The following is a 22,350-nucleotide window of genomic DNA, read 5'->3' as shown; positions in this document are numbered from 1 at the left end:
GTCAGTGTTGCCAGTGTGACAACCAATAGTTCTAGCAGCAGTCGAGAGATGGCGTGACAATAGTTAAATCAGCGACATCTATAATAACTTTGTGAAAGTGATACGCCATCTTAGATTAGTTACGCATCCACAAGTTCTTTAGTTCCCTTCTAGATGGCGCTGTTATAGAAAAAAATAATCGACAACAGACACGAAAAAAATATGTAAAAAAAATTATATATAATAAATGTTTTATAAATTGTTAATTGCAAAGTCAGTTAAAAAGGTAGGCAGTAGAGCCTTAACATAGTGCGGTGTTTCGATTTTTTATTGTATAAAATTATCTCGCTTTTGATTCCGAGCGCTCAAATTTCAAAAATTGCTCCCAAATGGCTTTATTCAGGAACACACCATTTAAACTTTATTTAAAAAACAAACAGAGCCCACACTTATAAATACTAGCCTAGTTGGGTCACACAATGTTGGGTAATCCACAAGAAAGACTCTATTTCGGAACTCACGAAATACGCACCAAGGAGAATTTAATGTAAATGCCATTGCTACCAACATTGAGACATAGGCGGGCAATTTATTAGTTTATATAGGCCCCTCACTACATTACGCCGGACACGGCGGATCGGATTCCAGGGCTCGTAGCTAAGCAAGGGTCTATAGCGTTTGGGGTCTCGGTCTTAGGGCGAGTCTACATTAGTGTTGTCGTTTCAGTGAAATCCACTTTTAAGTTAGTTATTAATTTCGTTTAGTTGTACCACTGTATATATATTGCTTATTAAAATGATTTTACAAATGAGAATCAGATGGAATGGCCCAGTGTCAGAAGGGTCAATTTCCCATATATCATATATTTTCTTTTTTTGGCAAATTAGTGAGATGATCTAAGGAAAGATTATTATAGGTTAAGTTATTAAAGAACAAGGCAAATCAGTTGCATACACCTACAGCTCTGTTAACATCCCATATCTATAAGTACCTATGTACCTTAATGTACCTATTCCTTAAAAAAATTCAGCCTTTTAATTTTTATGAGACTTTGATTCAACAAAACAACTCAAGTATTGGGCTACTAAGGAATACGTACCTAGATAAATACCTAATTTAGGAATCTACCTTCCTTTAATCTAGGATGTTTAAAAAACTAGAATCTGAGAAATTGACAGTAGCCCGTATGAACGCGCCCTTACCCGGCACCCGTGACGGATCGGCTTTTATCGTCCATACATTCTGTTTGCAGACGACTAAACGGTGGTCCGTAATGGTACAACCGTCCCCGTTCAAAACGACGTAACCGCCCTAACTTCACTAAGGCGCTTACGCCCTTTTGCACGGCGTGATATACGCAGCCCTTTCGCTAGTTAACGCCTCGAAGCGTCCGTGGTGATTCGTTACGCGCGGGGACGGACTTGGATATGCGAATTCGAAATTTAAATATTTTATTGATACTGAGGGCACAACAACTACAAGTACTACAACAAGTATTTTAGGTACCTACTATTTTAGTTCCAAAAATAAATAAAAAACTACCAAACCCCATACGCTATATGCCAAGAAATCATTCACAACGCCGTCCTCGAAACTTTTTTCGATAAACTACATACTTACTTGTAAAATTATACCTAACTTATTTAATTATATTTTTTAGATTGTAAACAAGTACAATGTTCCAACATATATCACTGCTCAGTAGCTTAAATATAACATTTACAAACATGCAAATGATGTAAGTATAAAAATTCCAATGAAATTATAGTTTTATATAATAGGAGTTTATTTTCACAAATAAACTGCACATAATGCCGGGAAATTACGACAGGGCCGAATGGACAAAAAGAGGTAACCCAGCAGTGGGACACTAAATAAAGCTACTTAAAAAAAATCGGCCAAGTGCGAGTCGGATTCGCGCTCGAAGCTTTCCGTACCATTACTCAAAAAACAGCAAAAAAATCACATTTATTGTTTCGGAGCCCCACTACATTTATTTTATTTTGTTTTTACTATTTGTTGTTATAGCGGCAACAGAAATACATCATCTGTGAAAATTTCAGCTGTCTAGCCATCACGGTTCATGAGATACCTACCCCTAAAAATATATTAAACAACAATTGAAATCACCGCCCAATTCCGTCGCTGGCCAGTCTGGTTCGCTGTCTGCGCCCTTTGTAATCTTATTACATTAGTTAAAGGGTAAAAGCCGATATAGAGCCGGCATCAATACTTACACGGATCCCCTTACCTCCAGAACTTGTAGGCTACGGAATTCGCGAATTAGATTAATTTTGTTAGTAAGCACTAAGCAGATAGGTACATAGAGAAATAAGTAGGTAATCTCCATACACCAGTTTCCTTACTTAATAAAAAGTTTTTGCCAAAAATTTAATTTTTGGTACAAGCTTTTATCGCTGACTGTACTTTTCTTTCCACAGGCAACTAATGCTCATCGAGACAATTCTAAAAACCCCAAATACAATTACCGTCATCAGATCAGCTCGATGACACCATAATATTGCATTGTCACCCGACTTACGTATATATATATGCAAAATTTCAGCTCAATCGGAAACCGGGAAGTGGATCAAATTTAACTTGCAAGATTTGATTACACACAGACAGACAACGGTCAGATGAAACTAAATAAAAGCTTGTTAATACATAATTATGGGAGGTATGATAAAATGTATTAACCGTCAAAAACATAAATGTGAAATGAGAGCCAAGTTCAATATTAAGAATATGCGTCGTTGATTTCGTCGGCAAAAGAATTGAGATCTACAGGGTGGCCAAAAAATAAGTGCGTTCCCGTTGCCAGGGAGGTCTTGGGATTATATACTGAGCAACTTAGCTATCGTATCCGACCACCTAAAGCTAAATCTATGTCAATAAAGATGCGTTGTTTTGCGAGACTTGATATAGCAGCGTTACGACAGGACGCGAATGCCCAGGATTGGTCGTCAATTTTGTCAACTCCGTCAGTAGACGAGGCGGTATCTTCACTTAATGCGGTAGTTTTAAAACTTTATGACAAGCATGCGCCTATTAGAAACGTTAAGTTAAAGCGCCCGCCCGCGCCGTGGATGACTAGCGCTGTTAGGATGGCAATGACCAGGCGGGATCGAGCTTTTCGTAAATTTAAACGTAACCGATGTGAGGAGCACTGGGCGTCGTTTAAAATTGCGAGGAACCGCTGTAATCAAATAGTGAGAGCTTCCAAGCGTAAACACGTATTTGATAATATTGCCTCTTCATCTCCGGCTAACACCTGGAAATTTCTAAAAACGCTGGGAATTGGGAATTCTTGCAACAAACCAAATTCTCTATTGTCTGTCTCGTTGGATGATCTCAATTCCCACTTCGCCAAGTCTTCTTCTTTGGACCACACAACTAAAACTCAAAGTATTTCTTGCATTAATGCCCTGCCCTGTCCTTCCAAATTTCAATTGTCTTTTTCTTCTGCCACTGAAGACGAGGTTAGTAAGGCAATCATGTCAATAAAATCAAATGCGGTTGGTAATGACAAAATTAGCAGAGTGATGATTGTCCACATCTTAGAGTGTATCTTACCTGTTGTCACGCATATTGTCAACTTGTCCATGCGCTCTGGTGTATTTCCTGGTTTATGGCGAAATGCTCACGTCATTCCACTACCGAAAGTCTCTAATCCTACCGCACTGAAAGATTTTCGCCCTATCTCCATACTGCCATTTCTGTCAAAAGTCTTGGAAGCGATTGTGCATAAGAAACTGTCTTCACACATCTTTAATAACAGTCTTCTCTCACCAGTACAATCCGGTTTTCGTTGTGGCCATAGCACGACTACTGCATTACTGAAGGTTATTGAGGATGTGAGGCAAGGTATGGAGTCTTCTCAATTAACTGTGCTTGTTCTGGTGGACTTTTCAAACGCGTTTAATGCCGTCGACCACGAGCTCTTACTTACCACCTTGAAACACCTGAATATCTCGTCATCAGTGGCTGATTGGTTCGCTTCTTATCTGCAGTGTCGTCAACAGGCTATTCGAGCTGATAGTACCATCTCCGATTGGTGTGAGCTTTCTTCCGGCGTTCCTCAGGGTGGTATTTTGTCTCCTCTTTTGTTCTCTGTATTTATAAACTTAATCACAGATCGAATTAAATGCTCATTTCACCTATACGCTGACGATCTGCAACTTTATGCCCAAGCAAGTCCAAGTAACTTGGATAAAGCGATCCAGAGAATAAATGATGATCTAGAAAGCATATCTGCGTGGTCTCGCAATTTTGGGATTTCTGTCAACCCCAACAAGTGTCAGGCCATTATACTGGGTAGCCCACGTCTGCTGTCCTTACTTGACATCACGCTTATAGATCCGATTAAATTCGAAAATAATGTAGTCCCGTTTCAGTCTGATGTGAAAAACCTTGGTCTAATCGTAGACAGTGGTTTGACTTGGACCCCCCAGGTGTCTGATGTTTGTCGCAAAGTTACCAACATGCTGAGATCTCTTTATAGATTCAAGCACTTTCTCCCCATTAGCACAAAAAAACTTATTATTCAGGCATTGGTGTTGCCCGTGATTGACTATGCAGATGTGTGTTATTCCAATATTAGCCAGGAGTTACTCAACAAACTAGACAGGCTACTGAATAGCTGTATTAGGTTTATATATGGGCTTCGTAAATACGATCACGTATCGGCCTTCCGCCGCAAACTGAACTGGCTTCCCATCCGTGAACGTAGGTCACTAAGAACTCTTTGCACACTTTATTCTATATTATTTGATCCAGCCGCTCCCGATTACCTTAAATCTAAATTTAATTTTGTAGCACCGCGTCCCGGTTGCGAGTTGCGTACATCTCGAAGTCTTAAACTGACTATTCCATATCACCGCACCGGCTTTATTTCCAACTCTTTCGCCCTTCAGGCTGCTCGTCTTTGGAATGATCTCCCCCTTCCCTTAAGGCAAGCACAGAGCAAATTTTCTTTTAAAAGCAAGTTACGTAAACACCTCTCTAACTCGCTTAAAGATAAATGATCCGCATTTTACTTATATTCTTGGGTACATAACAGAATATAACATATTTATTTATATATGTATGTATGTATGCATGTTTGTATATATGTAGGTGTCTATTGCTATTATCTTTATATGTGTAGTTTATAATTAGAATATTGTTTAGAATAACCTGATTTGTGATTCATAATTCTTCTCGTTGTCTACAATCCTGCACTAAGTACAAGTTTTCTGATTGACCCAATGGTTGACTGGTAGAGAATGCCTTAAGGCATTAAGTCCGCCATTTGTACATTTTGTTATCGTGCAATAAAGTTTAAATAAATAAAAAAATAAATAAATAAAACTTTTACTATAGGACCAACCACGAACTCGTAAAAAGAAATTTGGCTGTTTCATACATTTTGGCTGGTCCATTTTCTAAGGGAAAGTACGTATTCTTCGCGAATTCGTGGTTGGTCTCATAGCACAGAATAAATAATAGTACTAAGTACAGAAGACTCACTCTCTAACAAAACGCGTCTGTTACGATCAGCACAGATATGGCCGCTAGGTGGCGACAGCGCCACGCGCGGCTTATGGCAAACCCCAAAATTAGGGCCGAACGGATCTACTTTTAGCTTACTGTAGCAAAGCGACGAAATCGCGGAGTGAGACACGCCTGCCCATAGTAAAAGTTGCTCAGTATAATCCAGTGGCGGCGCGTCTAGATTGTTCGTAGGCAAGCCGTACCTGAGTTGCCCTTCTTCATAAATTTAAAGAAAATAGCCCAAGATTCCGAATATCAGACGAGATGGGAATCGAGTTCTATAGACGCTCCGCCACTGGTATAATCTTAAAACCCCCCTGGCAACGGGAATGCACTTATTTTTTGGCCAGCTTGTATATGGGTGCCAAGTTGTAGTTCTCTTGTGATAAATTAAGTAAAGTTCAGGATTTGACACGGCTAGTTTTTTTTGAAAGCTCGCTTAAAACTTACTATAAACGAGTTTTTAAGTATTATATGTACCTACTGAGCATTTTAAGCCTCCTATGCCTGATTCGGACTTTAAGATAGCTATAGATCTAGAAACGATATAGATTAGATGTGTTTCTTGAAACAAAAACGTCACATTTGACACTGACATATCTAATCCATATAGTTTCTAGATCTATTAACTGACGTATCTTAAAGTTAGAATTGGGCCGCTAGGTAGGTACTCGTATTTCTTTTTTTTCAATTATTTAATCTTACTAATCCAAATAGTTCTCTACGACGCCTCCTTTATTAATTTGTAATGTAAAATCATCATCATAAATATGCTAATACCTTTTATTACGCTGTAATTTGGCGGAAATTATATACCTACTTAGTTTACATAATTTTGCGCACACATTCATATTTAGGTAAGTTGAATATTAATTTACTTTCATCAGTATTCTGACGGAAGTTAAAATCATCAAAATCGAATACGGCAGCGCGTTGGAAGGTCGTGCCAATTTAGACATCTGTAATCTGTTCAAGTAAGAATATCTGCCTGTATATAGGTACCTACATATACTTAACGGATCTATATCTGAATCCCTAAAGTCTTTTCTCCTATCTTTGCATTCCCTAATATTGTTTGTCATAATGATCAGTTGTCCTAACACTAAAAACCCTAATTTTGGTTTCCCTAATTATTGATTACTTATCCTAATGTTATTAAGCATATTTTCTTTTTTGCGAGAGTCGCAGTTCTAACCCTAACCTAACCTACTTTTGTGGCAGCAAGTTCTAAAACCTAACCATTTTTCAGAACCTTACATTATGGAAAATAATCGTTATGACAATTGATCGTTAGGGCAAGGGCCCATTAGGACAAACCAGTTAGGGCAAGTGACTTTAGGACAAACGTTGTTAGGGATTCAGAATGACACCCTACTTAACTCTCTGGCTTGGCGCCGACTTCAAACGTACTTATCAGTTGCTAGCGCATATAAAACGGGATAATATTTTTTCATTTCTCATGCTCTGATAGAGGGTCATTCTAAAAGTTGTGTAGAAAATGATACGTTTCTGCACTAGAGCATTTTAGGTTCCAAAAAATTACGATTTTATATTTTTTTTTACGATAAGCTATTTATATTTGGGCATAAATGGATTTGTTATACAATTTCCATTTTGATATTTGACTCCCTATTCCACAAAAACGATACTTTGATATTGACAAAACGAAACTCCGACACGGAACACGGAAATCAATTACCGAAAATTATTTTAAATTTTGAGGCAAGCCCGCGCGATGGTAAGCTGTAACCGTATGGATGCCTGCATGTGACGTCAGCGACAATGATGTTTTATAATTATCGCACTTGTCACCGTGGTGAAATAGGGGCCAGGTTTAACCGGTTAACCCCGGGTTAGTGGAATCATGGAATGGTGTAAGTGGGTCTTAAGGGGTAACATCTTTTACAGGATGGCGTTGATATCATCAATAATGGAGGTCGCGGCAATGGTGCCAGTAAACGACCTGATCAAATCAGTGCTGGTAGCCCTGGCATCCCTGCAACTGACGTCTGACAACCACCCTCAGCAGGCAACAGTTTTTGGTGAGTTCAGAACCCATAGTGTGAATTTCATTCTAGTGGGAACCTTGGGGCCGTGGGGTCCAAGTGCGCGTCGGCTATATCTATATAAAGATCCCATCAAAAACATTACATGTAAAAAGATGCAAGTCTCGCAATGCAATTCTTCTACTACAAAAAAGTTTTGAGATGTTATGTGAAATAGTTGGAATAAGATTCAAAATAAACTTACGGAAAAATATTTTGTGTTCTGGGCTGTGTGTGGTGCCTCTACGGTTACTGAGTGCCGGCGAGTCGAACGCTACAGAACCAGTCTAAAATGTAACATCCAGATGCGTAACAAAGGCGCGTTATCGGAGAGCGCACTTACATTGGTTATTTGAGCGTTGGACTAGCCCGCGCTCAGGTGTCAATTAGAATTACACGACCTTTTTAGGGTTCCGTAGCCAAATGGCAAAAAACGGAACCCTTATAGATTCGTCGTGTCTGTCTGTCCGTCCGTATGTCACAGCCACTTTTTTCCGAAACTATAAGAACTATACTGTTGAAATTTGGTAAGTGGATGTATTCTGTGAACCGCATTAAGATTTTCACACAAAAATAGAAAAAAACAATAAATTTTGGGGGTTCCCCATACTTAGAACAGAAACTCAATTTTTTTTCTTTCATTAAACCCATACGCGTGGGGTATCTATGGATAGGTCTTTAAAAATGATATTGAGGTTTCTAATATATTTTTTTTCTAAACGGAATAGTTTGCTCGAGAGACACTTCCAAAGTGGTAAAATGTGCCCCCCCCCCTGTAACTTCTAAAATAAGAGAATGATAAAACTAAAAAAAATATATGATATACATTACCATACAAACTTCCACCTAAAATTGGTTTGAACGAGATCTAGTAAGTAGTATTTTTTTAATCGTCATGAATCGTAAACCGCAATTTTATTATGTTACTTGCTGCTACGGAACCCTTCATGGGCGAGTCCGACTCGCACTTGGCCGCTTTTTTACATGTAGAGGCACGTGCGGTTTTACTTAACAATAGATAAAGTATTAGGCGTTCAAGGCCAGCTACAAACAACTGAGTATTCAGTGTATAATGCCTAAAACCTGAATAAATATGAAAAGCAGGCCACTGACGAGCCTTCCAAATGGATGCCGTTACAATGGATTCATCCAAATGGACGGCATCCTAATATTAAACATTGTACGTTTTTGACATTCACGGACCGATTTTGGATTGCAGCCACGCTATTTGGACTGTTGGAAGGCTCGTCAGTGGCCACCTTTAGTTATAATGACTAATGAACCATATGTGACGTCCCACGGGTAAAGATACCTTATGGCGTTTGGCGCTTACGCTATTATTAACGTTGCTCCAATATTTGCGGCGCTTTGCGACGTAAGTGCCAGCCGCCATAAGGTACCTTTTGCCGTGGAACGTCACATATAGCGTTGCTAATTTATTATTTAGGAAGTTACAAAATTATATAGACAGGTGTGAGATTGTATTTACTTAAGTACATAATATTCATACGTTATTTATATTTAAATTAAAAGAACATATTTGAATTCAAGACAATATGCTTGTGGCGCCACTCACCATTAAAATTATTATTATTGTTGGGTTTAATGAAGGTTAACATTCCATAGAAACGGAGTGTGCATCCTAATGTACACTGGGCGAAACGAGGTACGAGGATAGGTATAGTGTGATATAGGAAAATAATTAGTTACTTACTTTAATTATTTGTAAATATTAAATTGCCACATACTATTAACATAGTAATTTACAATATAGCAACGTTTTAAAATATAATAAATGAAGAACAGAACTCGCCCACCGAGGGTTCCGTACTTTTTAATATTTGTTATTACAGCAGCAACAGAAACACATCATCTGTCAAAATTTCAACTGTCTAGCTGTCACGGTTTATGAGATACACCCCGGTGACAGACAGACGGACATAGTCTTAGGGTCGGTTGCACCAAACTGTTCGTATCGTTAAAGAATTCGCAAAATTTTTATGTATGGAAAGTTTCATAGTAAAGCGCCGGGGCGCGCCGGCTGACGTTGATCAGTCTGTCAAATGTGGTTGGTGCAACGGATCCCGTTTTTACCCTTTGTGTACGGCATCCTAAAAAGAGCCTCGTTAGAGAGTACCATTTTGTACCATTTGGAGTTGAAACTCTAGGTCCATGGGGTCCCAGCGCGTACAAGTTGTTCGCAGAAATCGCGAAGCGTCTGGTTGACGTAACTGGTGACCGAAGAGCTGGCGGCTACCTCGCACAACGTATCAGCAATGCGATACAGCGAGGAAATGCCGTCAGCATCTTTGGTACAATGCTTCTAGGGCCTATTTTAGACTTAGGGTCTCCCCTGATATATCGACGCGCATTCGGCAAAAGCCGATAGGAAAAAGCGTTATGTACACGCAATAAGAGCGAAAAAGCCGTCGACGCGTCGGTAGGCGCCGGCCGATGCGAGCCGAGCCGAACGACGACTTTTCCGCTCTTATTGCGTGGACATAAAGCCTTTTCCTATCCGCTTTTGCCGAATGCGCGTCGATATATCAGGGGAGACCCTTAAGCTAGTTATAGTAATTTAGGTTTACTAACGAATGGGCCAAAATCGTTTCCCAAAGTATCACATCCCAAACTATGTTTCCCAAATTATCATTTCCCAAAAAAATGTTTGGCAAAACAACTTATCGCAAATTTTCAGTTAGCAATAGTCTTTTTTGGCAAGTTATTGTTTAGCAAATAATTACTTGGACAAGTTTCATTTTACCAAATATTATTTAGTCAAATGTATCATTAAGCATAACTTACATGTCCCAAAATATTGCATGGCATACAATTTACATACCAATAAAGTGGAGGCTGCAGAATTTTATTTGTCTAGTATTTAACTGATCATTACATATACATAGTAAAATGTAACGTCAAAAAAAACATTCTTACTGCCAAAAATATGTAGTAAATGATCACTAAAATTAAAACTCCATTTTAATGTAAAATGACAACCAAATTTGTTACATCTTGCTATTCTATTAAAGCAAATAACACCAAAGTAATCATTGTAACCCAAAAATAGTAAATAACCACCAATATTCAAACCACATTTTAGTTTAAAATGTCATGCAATTTTTTTACATCTCGTTATTCTATTAAATTAATTAATCCACTTCGATGACCTTTTTTTAGTACATAGAATTTCGTTTCTGTAAGGACCGCAGTTCTAACCTAACCTAACCCACTTTTCTAATAGCATTTCGATTCTGTGAGGGTGACAGTTCTAACCTAACCTAACCCACTTTTCTGATAGCGGTTCCGTTTTGTGAGGATCGCAGTTCAAACCTAACCCAACCCACCCAAATTACGTAGAATTTAACGTACCTATTATAACATAACAAAAAGTACTTTAAATAGAGATGCCTATTTGTCAAATTTGCGAAGTGACAATTTTGACCAAACATCTTTTTGGAATATAATATTAGACAATAAAAAACATTTGCTAAATAAGTTTTTGTCCTAATAACATTTGACAAAGTAAAATCATGCCAAAAGATAATTTGACCAAATAAATTATATGCGAAGTGTAACTTTGCTAAAGGTTCCTTTGGGAAATGAAACTATTGCGATAAGTTTGTTGGGAAGTGAAATTTGGCGAAATGTATTTGGCCGAAACGAAAGTACACCAGTAATTTAGTTTACTACTAAGCTAAATTATTTAGTTTACTACTAAACTGCTGAATATATCTTTTATGTAAATAAATGTTTATTTTACAGATGGGCAGAATTTTGACTTCATCGTAGTTGGTGCTGGGTCGGCGGGATCCGTAATAGCGAGTAGACTTTCAGAGATCACAGACTGGAACGTGCTACTCATCGAGGCAGGGCAAAACCCACCGGGTTTTTCAGTGGTCTGTATTATTTTATCTGATGTACCGTAAAATGGGGTGAGTTGGGTGAAATTTGACTTTCAAACCTCGATAAAATTTTATTTTTACATGTGAAAACTGAATGGTGTATATGATAAGTGGTTCGGACGTTTGTATTTTATTTTGGGTAGTTCCATTTCATAACTTTGACGATAAAGAGGAAAACCCACCTCACCCCGTAGTGCCTCGTATTTGGGGTGAGAGGGTTTTTTATACAAAGGTGATTTTGGAAGATTGTTGGATCGATTTTTTATATTATGCGTATTACTTACCCCATTTTAAATTGGAATACATTATATTTGTAGCAGTAGCCTTAAAATCCCTTCTCACCCCTTCTCAAACCTTCTCTCCCCATTCATAACCCAACTCTCCCCGCGAAACCTACTCACCCCGTTTTACGGTACCTACGCTTATTCCCAATTCTCAAGAACGTAGGCAATACCTAATAATTGCGAAGGCCGAAGGCAGAGCTGCGGGATCGTAAGTCCTAACAATTTAAGGGGCCCACTGATTGTCCGCCGGACGATATCGGCCTGTCAGTTAAAAGAAAAATTTGACAGCTCCGACCAACTGAAAGGCTGATATCGTGCGGCGAACTGGTAATCTGTAGGCCCCTTAAATTGTTAGCACTTACAATTCCGCAGCTCTGCCTTCGGCCTTCGCAATTAAAATACTGGGACTTCCCCAGCTGGAAGCGCGCACCTGTCGGACGGTGCGGAGCTTGGACTTCGGCCTTCGCATTTAGGTACTTGTACTACCGTACAATGGGGTTACTTTGATTCGCGGGGTAACATTGATCATCGATTTTTGAGGAATGTGGTTGGCATGATGCTTAACAAAAATATATTTAATGAAACCGTTCAGAAACGTATTCCTTATAGTTTAAAAATCGATGATCAATGTCAACCCATGAATCAAAGTAACCCCAGTTTACGATATTGTTCTGTGTTTGAGCACTACACAATTTCTAAGTTCTAAACTGTGTTGTTGTTGATAATACTTTCTTATATCGTCTTTCTTGTATCGTTTCGTTTCTTTCGTCGATTGGACAGAAACGGCGCTAGACAGAGAAGCATGGCGTTCTTTAGTGTCAGAGGCCAAGATCCACTTCGGGTCGCTGCGCCACGGCAGTAAGTAAGTAAGTATCAACATTATTAGAAATGTTTTTTTTTTAAATATATATGTATTACCTACAGGTTGCTGGTTTGTCTGCATATTTGGCTCGCACCAAGTACGACTGGAATTACAAGTCAGAAGACGACGGATACTCGAGCCAGAGTCACAAAAACAAGAACATTCACTATTCGAGGGGTAAAGCACTTGGCGGTTCCAGCAGTATCAACTTTATGTACTACGTCCGAGGAAACAAGGCTGACTACGATACTTGGGAAGAACTTGGTGGTCACGGATGGGGCTGGGATAACGTCACATATTATTTCAAAAAAAGCGAAGGCAACCAAGATCAGGAAATCATGCAGTCCGACTCAGCTGATCTCCACAATTCAACGGGCCCTTTAAAAATTACAAGACCAGCAACGGATACTCAGACCACTAAATATTTTGAAGCATTTGGTTACAAGCATGAGATCCTCACGGATACAAATGGATATAAGCAGCTTGGATACTCGTTGCCACAATACACGATTGCTGATAAGCAACGACAAAGCGCAGCAGTTGCCTTTCTTAGCCCCGATACCGTTAAAAACCGACCAAATCTTTTTGTGCTCAAGGAAACACTTTGCACTAAAATTATTTTTGATGAGAACAAAAGAGCTACGGGCGTAGAGGTGAAATTATCTTCTGATAAAATTATAAGTTTACTCGCTACTAAGGAGGTGATACTGTCAGCTGGCGCGGTCAATAGTCCGCAATTACTTATGTTATCCGGTATAGGACCTCAGGCACATTTGAATGAAAAAGATATTCAAGTGTTAGTTGACTCCCCATTAGTTGGACAAAACTTACAAGACCATGCATTGGTACCTATAATTTTAACAGGTAAAAAAAGCCTCTTATCCGCAGTTGGAAACCTAAAAATATTATCCTATATAGATGAACTCAACGTCAGCCCATCTTTAGCAGGATTTGTTTCGCTCTCTGATGATCAGCTGTATCCAGATTACCAGACTATAGTTTTTCCATTCCCCACGGCTTCCATATTTTCAACTGCAATTTGTTCTTACGTATTTGAATGGGATGATCAGATTTGCACGGCAGTAGCACAGTCTGGTCAGACGAAAGAAATTTTGTTCGCATTGTTGACTTTATTGCAACCCTATTCTCGCGGCAGAATTGAACTCAGAACCAATAATCCTGAAGATACTCCTAAAATATATTCCGGTTACTTCTCAAACGATACAGATTTAGAGAAACACGTGAAATGCGTTCAAGATTATATTAGCGTTGTTGATAGTCCATATTTAAAAAGCTTGGATTCGGAAGTTGTTGATTTGAAAGTTCCTCAGTGTGATGGTATAGATTTTAACACTGAAGAATACTGGAAATGCTTTGTTTTAAATATGGCGTCATCGTTTTATCATCCTTCTGGTACTTGCGCGATGGGTGAAGAGGGTATGAGTGTGGTAGACGCAGAACTTAAGGTGAGGGGAGTGAGTGGGCTGAGAGTAGGAGATGCCAGCATAATACCACGGATCACTAGTGGCAATATCAACGCACCTTGTATTATGATTGGTGAGAAGCTGGCAGATATGATTAAGAATACTTACGGATATTGAATATTGTTTTTGCAAACTAGGTGAGTTTTATGTTGGTTTAATATTGTCAGATGACAACCAAAACTCACTTATTATTACCACAAGAGCTATAGTGAACCGTACTAGTAGCAAAACAAGGGTGATTTTTGTACTTATATTGTTTTTAATTAGTGAGTTTTGGTTGTCATCTGATGAAATTATTGTATTGTTATTGTCGTGATTTTAGTTTAGTGGTATGTAAAATAAGTTATTCGTTTTGCATTTTTCTGTTAATTTACTTGTTTTAGGTTGCATTTTTATTAATTTTCAATCTTAAAGATAATTGTGTTTAATTTTATGTCCTTAGTTTGTTAGTTTTAGATAGAAAGTAACGTTACACTTTGAGTCTATCGATTGTTGTTCAAAGTTATTTTCTTTTTCTTGAAATTATTATATTATTTTCTGTTGATATTATTAAATTAGATACCGATACCATGTTTTTTTTTAAATTGAACTAACTACTACCAAAATGAGCTTTACTAGAATACAATTGTTATCACTACCTAAGTTTGTAGGTACACATAATTAGAAATGTTCTCATCCTCATATAATACCAACTTAATACCTACTCTTCTCATATTATTGACACAGTCCGCACCTCTCATCACCCACAAATGTTTACAATAGAAAAATAATCAAAGTGAAAGATTGTTTTCGGACCTCCAAGTAGTTTTTCCAACCGTGATTTTTCCTTTAGATAACTGTAATATTTCAGCACCCGTGTAAATGAGTGACAGTGAGGATTGATTGCCACCGTTTGTTATTTGAAAAAGCGAAGGGCCATTTTCGCCATTCCTCCAAAGATATATATCATTGGAAACGTCAACAGAGGAGAAAATTAAAGTCAATAAGCGGACGGTTAGTAATAAGTTTGGGAATGATGGTCTTTATCTTAGTAGTACAGTCATTATATCCAAAAAACCGACCCTACCCGTGAATAATTAGTTCTTGGATTTTTTTTTCGTAGGTCCCTTGGGGGGGTCACTGGGAGTGTAAATTCAAAAAGTAGGCTGAATCAGGCTCCTGCGTATATTCGAAAAATGGTTTTTTTCCAAAAAAACGGTTTTTCTTCAATAACTCGGCCATTTTTGATTTTACAGTAAAACCGTAAGGACAAAAATTGTAGGAAATTTGATTCTCTACAAGTTAGTCCAGTCATTATATCCAAAAAACCGTCCTTCCCGTGAATAATCAGTTCTTGGTTTTTTTTTCGTACGTCCCTCGGGGGAATCACTGGGAGTGTAAATTCAAAAAGTAGACTGAATCAGGGTCCTGTGTATATTCGAAAAACGGTTTTTCTTGAATAACTCGGTCATTTTTGATTTTACAGTAAAACCGTGAGGACAAAAATTTTAGAAAATTTGATTCTTTACAAGTTTGGTCCTCACAATTTTTCTTCTAGGATCGATAGTTTGGAAATAAAATTTGAAAAAAGCGACAAATTCAAAATAAATTCAACATCTCGTTTATTTTCAACTTTACGACATAAATGAAGAGGACTAAACTTGTAGAGAATCAAATTCTGAACAATTTTGGTTCCCACCTTTTTTCCCCCAAAATCGATATTTTAGAAATTAAACCTGAAAAACGCGACAAATTCAAAATATTATCATTATCTCCTATGTTCCACGCTTTACGGCATAAATGAAGGGAAACAAACTTGTAGAGAATCAAATTTTCTAAAATTTTTGTTCTCACGGTTTTACTGTAAAATCAAAAATGACCGAGTTATTCAAGAAAACCCGTTTTTTGAATATACACAGGACCCTGATTCAGTCTACTTTTTGAATTTACACTCCCAGTGATTCCCCCGAGGGACGTACGAAAAAAAAAAACCAAGAACTGATTATTCACGGGAAGGGCGGTTTTTTTGGATATAATGACTGGACTAACTTGTAGAGAATCAAATTTCCTACAATTTTTGTCCTTACGGTTTTACTGTAAAATCAAAAATGGCCGAGTTATTGAAGAAAAACCGTTTTTTTTGGAAAAAAACGATTTTTCGAATATACGCAGGAGCCTGATTCAGCCTACTTTTTGAATTTACACTCCCAGTGACCCCCCCGAGGGACCTACGAAAAAAAAATCCAAGAACTAATTATTCACGGGTCAAAATCTATAATGACTGTACTATAGGAGGGCGGAAAGAATTGGCTAATCTGTCAACTGACGCTAAGAGCCATTTCATTGGCACCTTGCTAGTTTAGCTGAAGGTCGTTTATTAAATCTTGGGGAGTGTTTGTTGTGACAGAAGTTTGTTTAAGTAATGGTTGGGCCAAGGTAAGTTTTTGGAGCTTTCCACCAACGGAGTTCGCTCTCGAACGTTACTGTACAACTCAATAGTCCTGCCGGCGTATCATTGGATGGATCTTAAACTAATAACGCATAGACAGATAGTCCCCATACGGCTAACCTGCCAAAAGTGAAGCCGAAACACGACCGATGTGTGCGTGGAACGCTCGTGTTTTACGCTCAGCAAACACACACATATATACAAATATGTTGCCAGTATTCATTTACTTCTCTCAAAGTAGAGGAATTTTAACAACATCCACACTTGGTTATTAATAATTTGGAAGTGTGTAGATTCGATTTTCTAGCAAAAGCTTTTTGTTTATTTCGGGATTTGTTGCATTTCTGTACTTTGTGAAATAAGGATTAAATAAATAGCTGATAAGTTTTTACTATTTTTATTTATTTAACAAATGTGCATAAAATCATCATCATCATCATCATCTCAGCCATAAGTCTTCCACTGCTGAACATAGGCCTCCCCCTTGGACCTCCATTCGTACCGGTTGGAAGCCACCCGCATCCAGCGTCTTCCGGCGGCTTTAACAAGGTCGTCCGTCCATCTTGTGGGTGGACGTCCTACGCTGCGTTTGCTAGTCCGTGGTCTCCATTCGAGCACTTTTCGACCCCATCGGCCATCTTCTCTGCGCGCAATGTGGCCTGCCCATTGCCACTTCAGCTTGCTAATCCGGTGAGCTATATCGGTGACTTTAGTTCGCCTACGGATCTCCTCATTTCTGATTCGATCACGCAGAGAAACTCCGAGCATAGCCCTCTCCATAGCTCGTTGAGCGACTTTGAATTTTGAGATGAGGCCGATAGTGAAAGACCACGTTTCGGAGCCGTAAGTCATCGCTGGTAACACACATTGATTAAAGACTTTCGTCTTGAGGCACTGAGGTATGTCGGACGAAAAGACATTACGTAGTTTCCCGAACGCTGCCCAACCGAGTTGGATTCGGCGGTTGACCTCCTTCTCGAAGTTGGACCTACCTAATTGGACTACTTGTCCTAGGTAGATGTACGAGTCAACAACTTCGAGTACCGAGTTCCCAACAGAGACTGGGATGGGCACAACATTGGCATTTGACATAAGTTTCGTCTTGTCCATGTTCATTTTCAAGCCCACCCGTTGTGAAACTCGGTTGAGGTCATCGAGCATCATGCTGAGTTCCTCCATCGACTTTGCCATGACTACGATATCGTCGGCAAACCGAAGGTGAGTGATGTATTCGCCGTTGATGTTGATGCCAAGTCCTTATTGCCATTCCAGGAGCTTGAAGGTGTCTTCCATTACGGCAGTAAACAGTTTCGGAGAGATAACGCCTCCCTGCCTTACGCCTCTTTGCAATGGAATCGCCTTCGTGCTCTGCTCCTGTACTCGGACCGACATGGTGGCGTTACTATACAAATACTTCAACACTTCGATGTACCGATAGTCAATATGGCATCGCTGAAGAGACTCAAGCACCGCCCATGTTTCCACCGAATCGAAGGCTTTCTCATAGTCCACAAACGCTAAGCATAATGGTAAGTTATACTCTTCGGTCTTCTGCATAAAATAATAAGTATAAATTTAAATAGGACAGAGCATATTCGACTGTGTTTAGTCCATTTCCAATGTTTCCATATTGCGTCATTCCGATCAGTCAGAAAACTGAAACGAACATGACACAAAATAAAAATAAGAAAAAAGTAAATACTTACCTAAATAATTAACTTAATTATAATTTTCTATAATTATACAATGAAATTTAATTGAGCGTATTTATTTTAGAATGTAGACTCCATGTCCCATTTGGAGGAAAAAATATTCACTACACTGGCAACATTTAGAAGAAATGGCGGCTGACGAAAATTTGGATTTTTGTATTTACGATTATGTAAAAATATCACATTAATCTCGATACTTACGCGTGAAATGCAATATCAGGCGGTTTGTTTTTATTATATGATGTGTTGTGACACCCATTCACTGTACAAACAACCATCTTTCCTGTAGTTTTTGAATTTTAAACGGGAGGTGTACACATACCGATTTGACTTTGAGTACTGCGAGGGCCGTTCGAATACGATGATACGAGTGTGACGTGTACTGGAGTCAGTTATGTAACGCTGCCATACATGACCCAAAAAATTTTTATTAAGCTATGAGCTTCACCACATCTGATATTTGAGTAATTCTAAGCATTTCTAGCCTGAAGTGGGGGGGAGGGTGGGGTGCAAAGACGGCCGCCATCCGTCATCTTTAAAAAAAATCTACTCTGATCCTGGTGGGTACTAGGGCAAGTTTGGTATCATTTTCGTATAAACCAAAGACGTAGAATTCATTGCTGATATTTGTTTTTTCAATTTCATAGTAATTTTACGAGAAAAACGTAAAAAGGTGAAAAATTTGGTTGGAGGTTTTTGCTACGCGGAGCCGAAACTACAAAAGATATAAAGTTGAAATTTGCACACTAGATTACATTTATAAAGTGTACAAGAGATAAGAAGCGATTTTGAGAAATTCAACCCCTAAGGGGGTTAAAAAGGGGATGAAAGTTTGTATGGGGTTCAAGTTTTATTTTAAGCTAGGAATTTGAAACTTCGTAAAACGATATATTATTAAAATACAAGAAAACTAATTTCAGCGTTTTTGAAAATTCATCCCCTAAGGTGGTGAAAAAGGAGTTGAAAGTTTGTATGGATTACAAAAAAATTTTCGAACGCGGGACTTGAATCTTTGTATTTGGGGATATTATTAAAAGACAGGAAAAGTAATTTCAGCGTTTTGTAAAATTCATCCTCTAACAGGGTTAAAAAGGGGTTGAAAGTTTGAATCCATTACAAATCCGAGTAGACACACATTTCTTATTGCCTCCCAGGCTTGAAATGCTTAGAATTACTCAAGGAACATATGTGATGAAGCTCATAGCTTAATAAAATTTTTTTGGGTCAACTTTATAACTGCTTCCGCTAGTGACGTCGCACTTGAAATGGCTTCACTGGGGGTGTACGAACTAGGAATCTATGCCTTATAAATCTATGGGATGGATTTATACATCTTTATCCACGTGATAAAATAACTGTCACTTTTTAACACCATGGGACAGAAAGTGACGGACACCGTTTTATCACGCTGCCACGTAGACAAGAACGACCATCATATCCGTACAGCACTATAGTCCGACATGAAATTGTAAAAACATACTTGGGAGCTTTTGGACTATCTTAACTCTTTTGATTTTAAGGGCGTCTTTGTGTTACAATTTCTAGGTAAACATATACCTACATATATTTTGCTAAACTGCATTCACAACCACAGTTACATTTCTATTTTGTCGTAACTTACATGCGATGCGAAAGTTACGTTTAGTCAAACGGTAGCCAAAATTATGGGCACTAAAGTGTCTGCGAAGTCCAAAAAACCGGGCAAGTGCGAGTCAGACTCGCGCACGAAGGGTTCCGTACCATAATGCAAAAAAAAAACAAAAAAAAAAACGGTCACCCATCCAAGTACTGACCACTCCCGACGTTGCTTAACTTTGGTCAAAAATCACGTTTGTTGTATGGGAGCCCCATTTAAATCTTTATTTTATTCTGTTTTTAGTATTTGTTGTTATAGCGGCAACAGAAATACATCATCTGTGAAAATTTCAACTGTCTAGCTATCACGGTTCGTGAGATACAGCCTGGTGACAGACGGACGGACGGACGGACAGCGAAGTCTTAGTAATAGGGTCCCGTTTTACCCTTTGGGTACGGAACCCTAAAAACTCGGCCGCCTGACAAACTACACTAAAGTAGAAGACAAACGAGAGCATTATAAAAAGCAATAACGAATATAGTCCAGTCAACGGAGCATTTTACAGCATAAAATCAGTTAAGAAAGGAAATACACCGATTTAACCATTTGAACGCCACACCTATCGTGTGCGGCGCGCCATCGTGAATCCAGAGGGGCTACCGCGAAAACTGAAATTCGCAAATTGCGGGGATCTTTCTCTTTTACTCCAATGAAGGCGTAATTAGAGTGACAGAGAAAATTGCCCGCAATTAGCGAACTTTTCGCGGTTATAGCCCTGTTTCAGTGGATCCGGAGGAATTGTTTTACACACTTATCTGAATAAATGTGGCTTACACACTTTGTCTTAGTTACTTAAATATTCATTACTCGTATTGTATCATATTCCGTAGTACAACAATATAAATCAGATGCTGCAAATACGCAAATATGGCGAAGTGAGTACGTAGTATGTAGTTGTAGGCGCCATTAGACGCAGTTTGACTATATGATATGTGTCAGTATTCAGTAAATCGAATATCTAATAATATACAAAATGAAGAGCTGGTATTACCTACTACGCGTGTTGCAAAAGAGAGATGCGCACGTACACGTCACGCTAGCGGTGTGCCGTCTCTCATAAGGGACGGTATATTACAATGCACACGCACCCGGTGTGCACTGGCCTTTCTTGTAGTCCGTGTCCTCTCCAACTGGTCTAACATAGAACGATGTGCATAAAACATTTATTTATAGACATCAGATAGTGGTATCTCGGCACCACAAAATTTGGATTGCAATAAACTGTCGCGAGACATTTTATGTTTAAGTTGGTGGTGTTTTTCTACATTTTTATCTGTTATTGCATCCTATGGCGAAGTTATGGCCGGGCGTAGCTAAAAATGGTTGGTACATTATGTTATTTGGACTTACGAAAAATCTTAAAATACTGAAAGGCATTTAATTAAAAATATAATTATGTTAAATATACAGTAGAATATACCATATAGGTACCATAATGTAAATTATAATTATATTATAGGTACATACTAGCATGAAAGTAACGAAAGGAAAAAATATTAAGAACAAAGTTAACATATAAAAAATTGTTACATTTTTGTCAAAAAAAATAGCAATTCAAGACGTGTCTTTTGTTACTCTAGTATTTTATTTTGATTTTCAAAAATTAGATTTTGCTGAATAAATCCCTTTATTAAATACATACAATCATGCTTGGATTGTTCCTTTTTCATTTTTAAAGTGGTTAGAGTAGTTCGGCGACCCGTATCAAGATGAAAAATCCATTGATACTCGTATTTGAAACATAAAATGGCGTCGTATTTATGTCTCTCCAGTTACCCCGCAATGTATCAACAGATTTTTAGTTAATTCCGATTCGCCCTGTGATTCGATTCTCCTCAATCCATATTACTCAAATTCCGATATCCCATTGCACGTAGTGGAAAACAAAATAGAAACCACTGTTATATTAAAGCTAGTCTGTGTATCGTGACTGATGTTTGCTGAAAACATAGTTCGCACGTGCTGCAAACGACATTGCGTTTTTTGCGAGTCGAATAAAGCAAATTATTGATGACATCGCCATCGCCGGCGGCGTTTTATTGTATTGATTGCCGTTCTATAAATATGGCATGGATATTATTGCAGTAGGGGCATTATTATTATTTCTATTAAAGAAAATTGAGACAAAATTGGAGCTTGAAACTGTAAAATCAAGTGGTCACGATCCTCAGTACTTAATGAGGGACCGACAAATAAAAAGAAAGAAAATGTCAGCATCTTCTTCCTCGCGTTTCTGCCACGAGCCACGACTCGTGGAACCCTGGGGTTCGCTTGGCAAGTAATCCCAAGAATTGGCGTAGGCTAATGCCTATGCCTTTTTACGAAAGCGGCGGAAACTTATTGGGTGGGACTAGTCCGGTTTCCTCACGTTGTTTTCCTTCACTGAAAACCGACTGGTAAATATCAAATGATACTCGTCATATCGTAATCTAACCTAACTTTCTAACCTTCCTTCAATACTTAGTTACTTACCTACATAC

General features: G+C 38.5%; 2 protein-coding genes and 1 long non-coding RNA gene across 4 annotated transcripts in view; 2 read left to right on the top strand and 1 right to left on the bottom strand.

The window, feature by feature from the left end:
* The window catches only part of LOC134668005 (molybdenum cofactor biosynthesis protein 1), a 299,645-nt gene that overhangs the window by 17,213 nt on the left and 260,082 nt on the right, over positions 1 to 22,350 (bottom strand). The gene's annotated exons all lie outside the window — the stretch shown is intronic.
* On the top strand, positions 7,429 to 14,471 carry LOC134668006 (ecdysone oxidase-like). The gene is made up of 3 exons (XM_063525443.1): positions 7,429 to 7,556; positions 11,325 to 11,458; positions 12,673 to 14,471. Exons 1-3 carry the CDS (start codon positions 7,445 to 7,447, stop codon positions 14,209 to 14,211), a joined length of 1,785 nt encoding a protein of 594 aa, XP_063381513.1. The 5' UTR covers positions 7,429 to 7,444; the 3' UTR covers positions 14,212 to 14,471.
* Positions 7,816 to 8,455, top strand: LOC134668016 (uncharacterized). Its single transcript, XR_010098709.1, has 2 exons — positions 7,816 to 8,320; positions 8,352 to 8,455. It is a non-coding gene; the product is annotated as an uncharacterized LOC134668016 (long non-coding RNA).

Source organism: Cydia fagiglandana, chromosome 10 (assembly GCF_963556715.1).
Source record: "Cydia fagiglandana chromosome 10, ilCydFagi1.1, whole genome shotgun sequence".
Classification (NCBI taxonomy): Eukaryota; Metazoa; Arthropoda; class Insecta; order Lepidoptera; family Tortricidae; genus Cydia; species Cydia fagiglandana.
The sequence above is the reverse complement of the archived record's forward strand: the minus strand, read 5'-3'. Positions and strand labels throughout refer to the sequence as shown.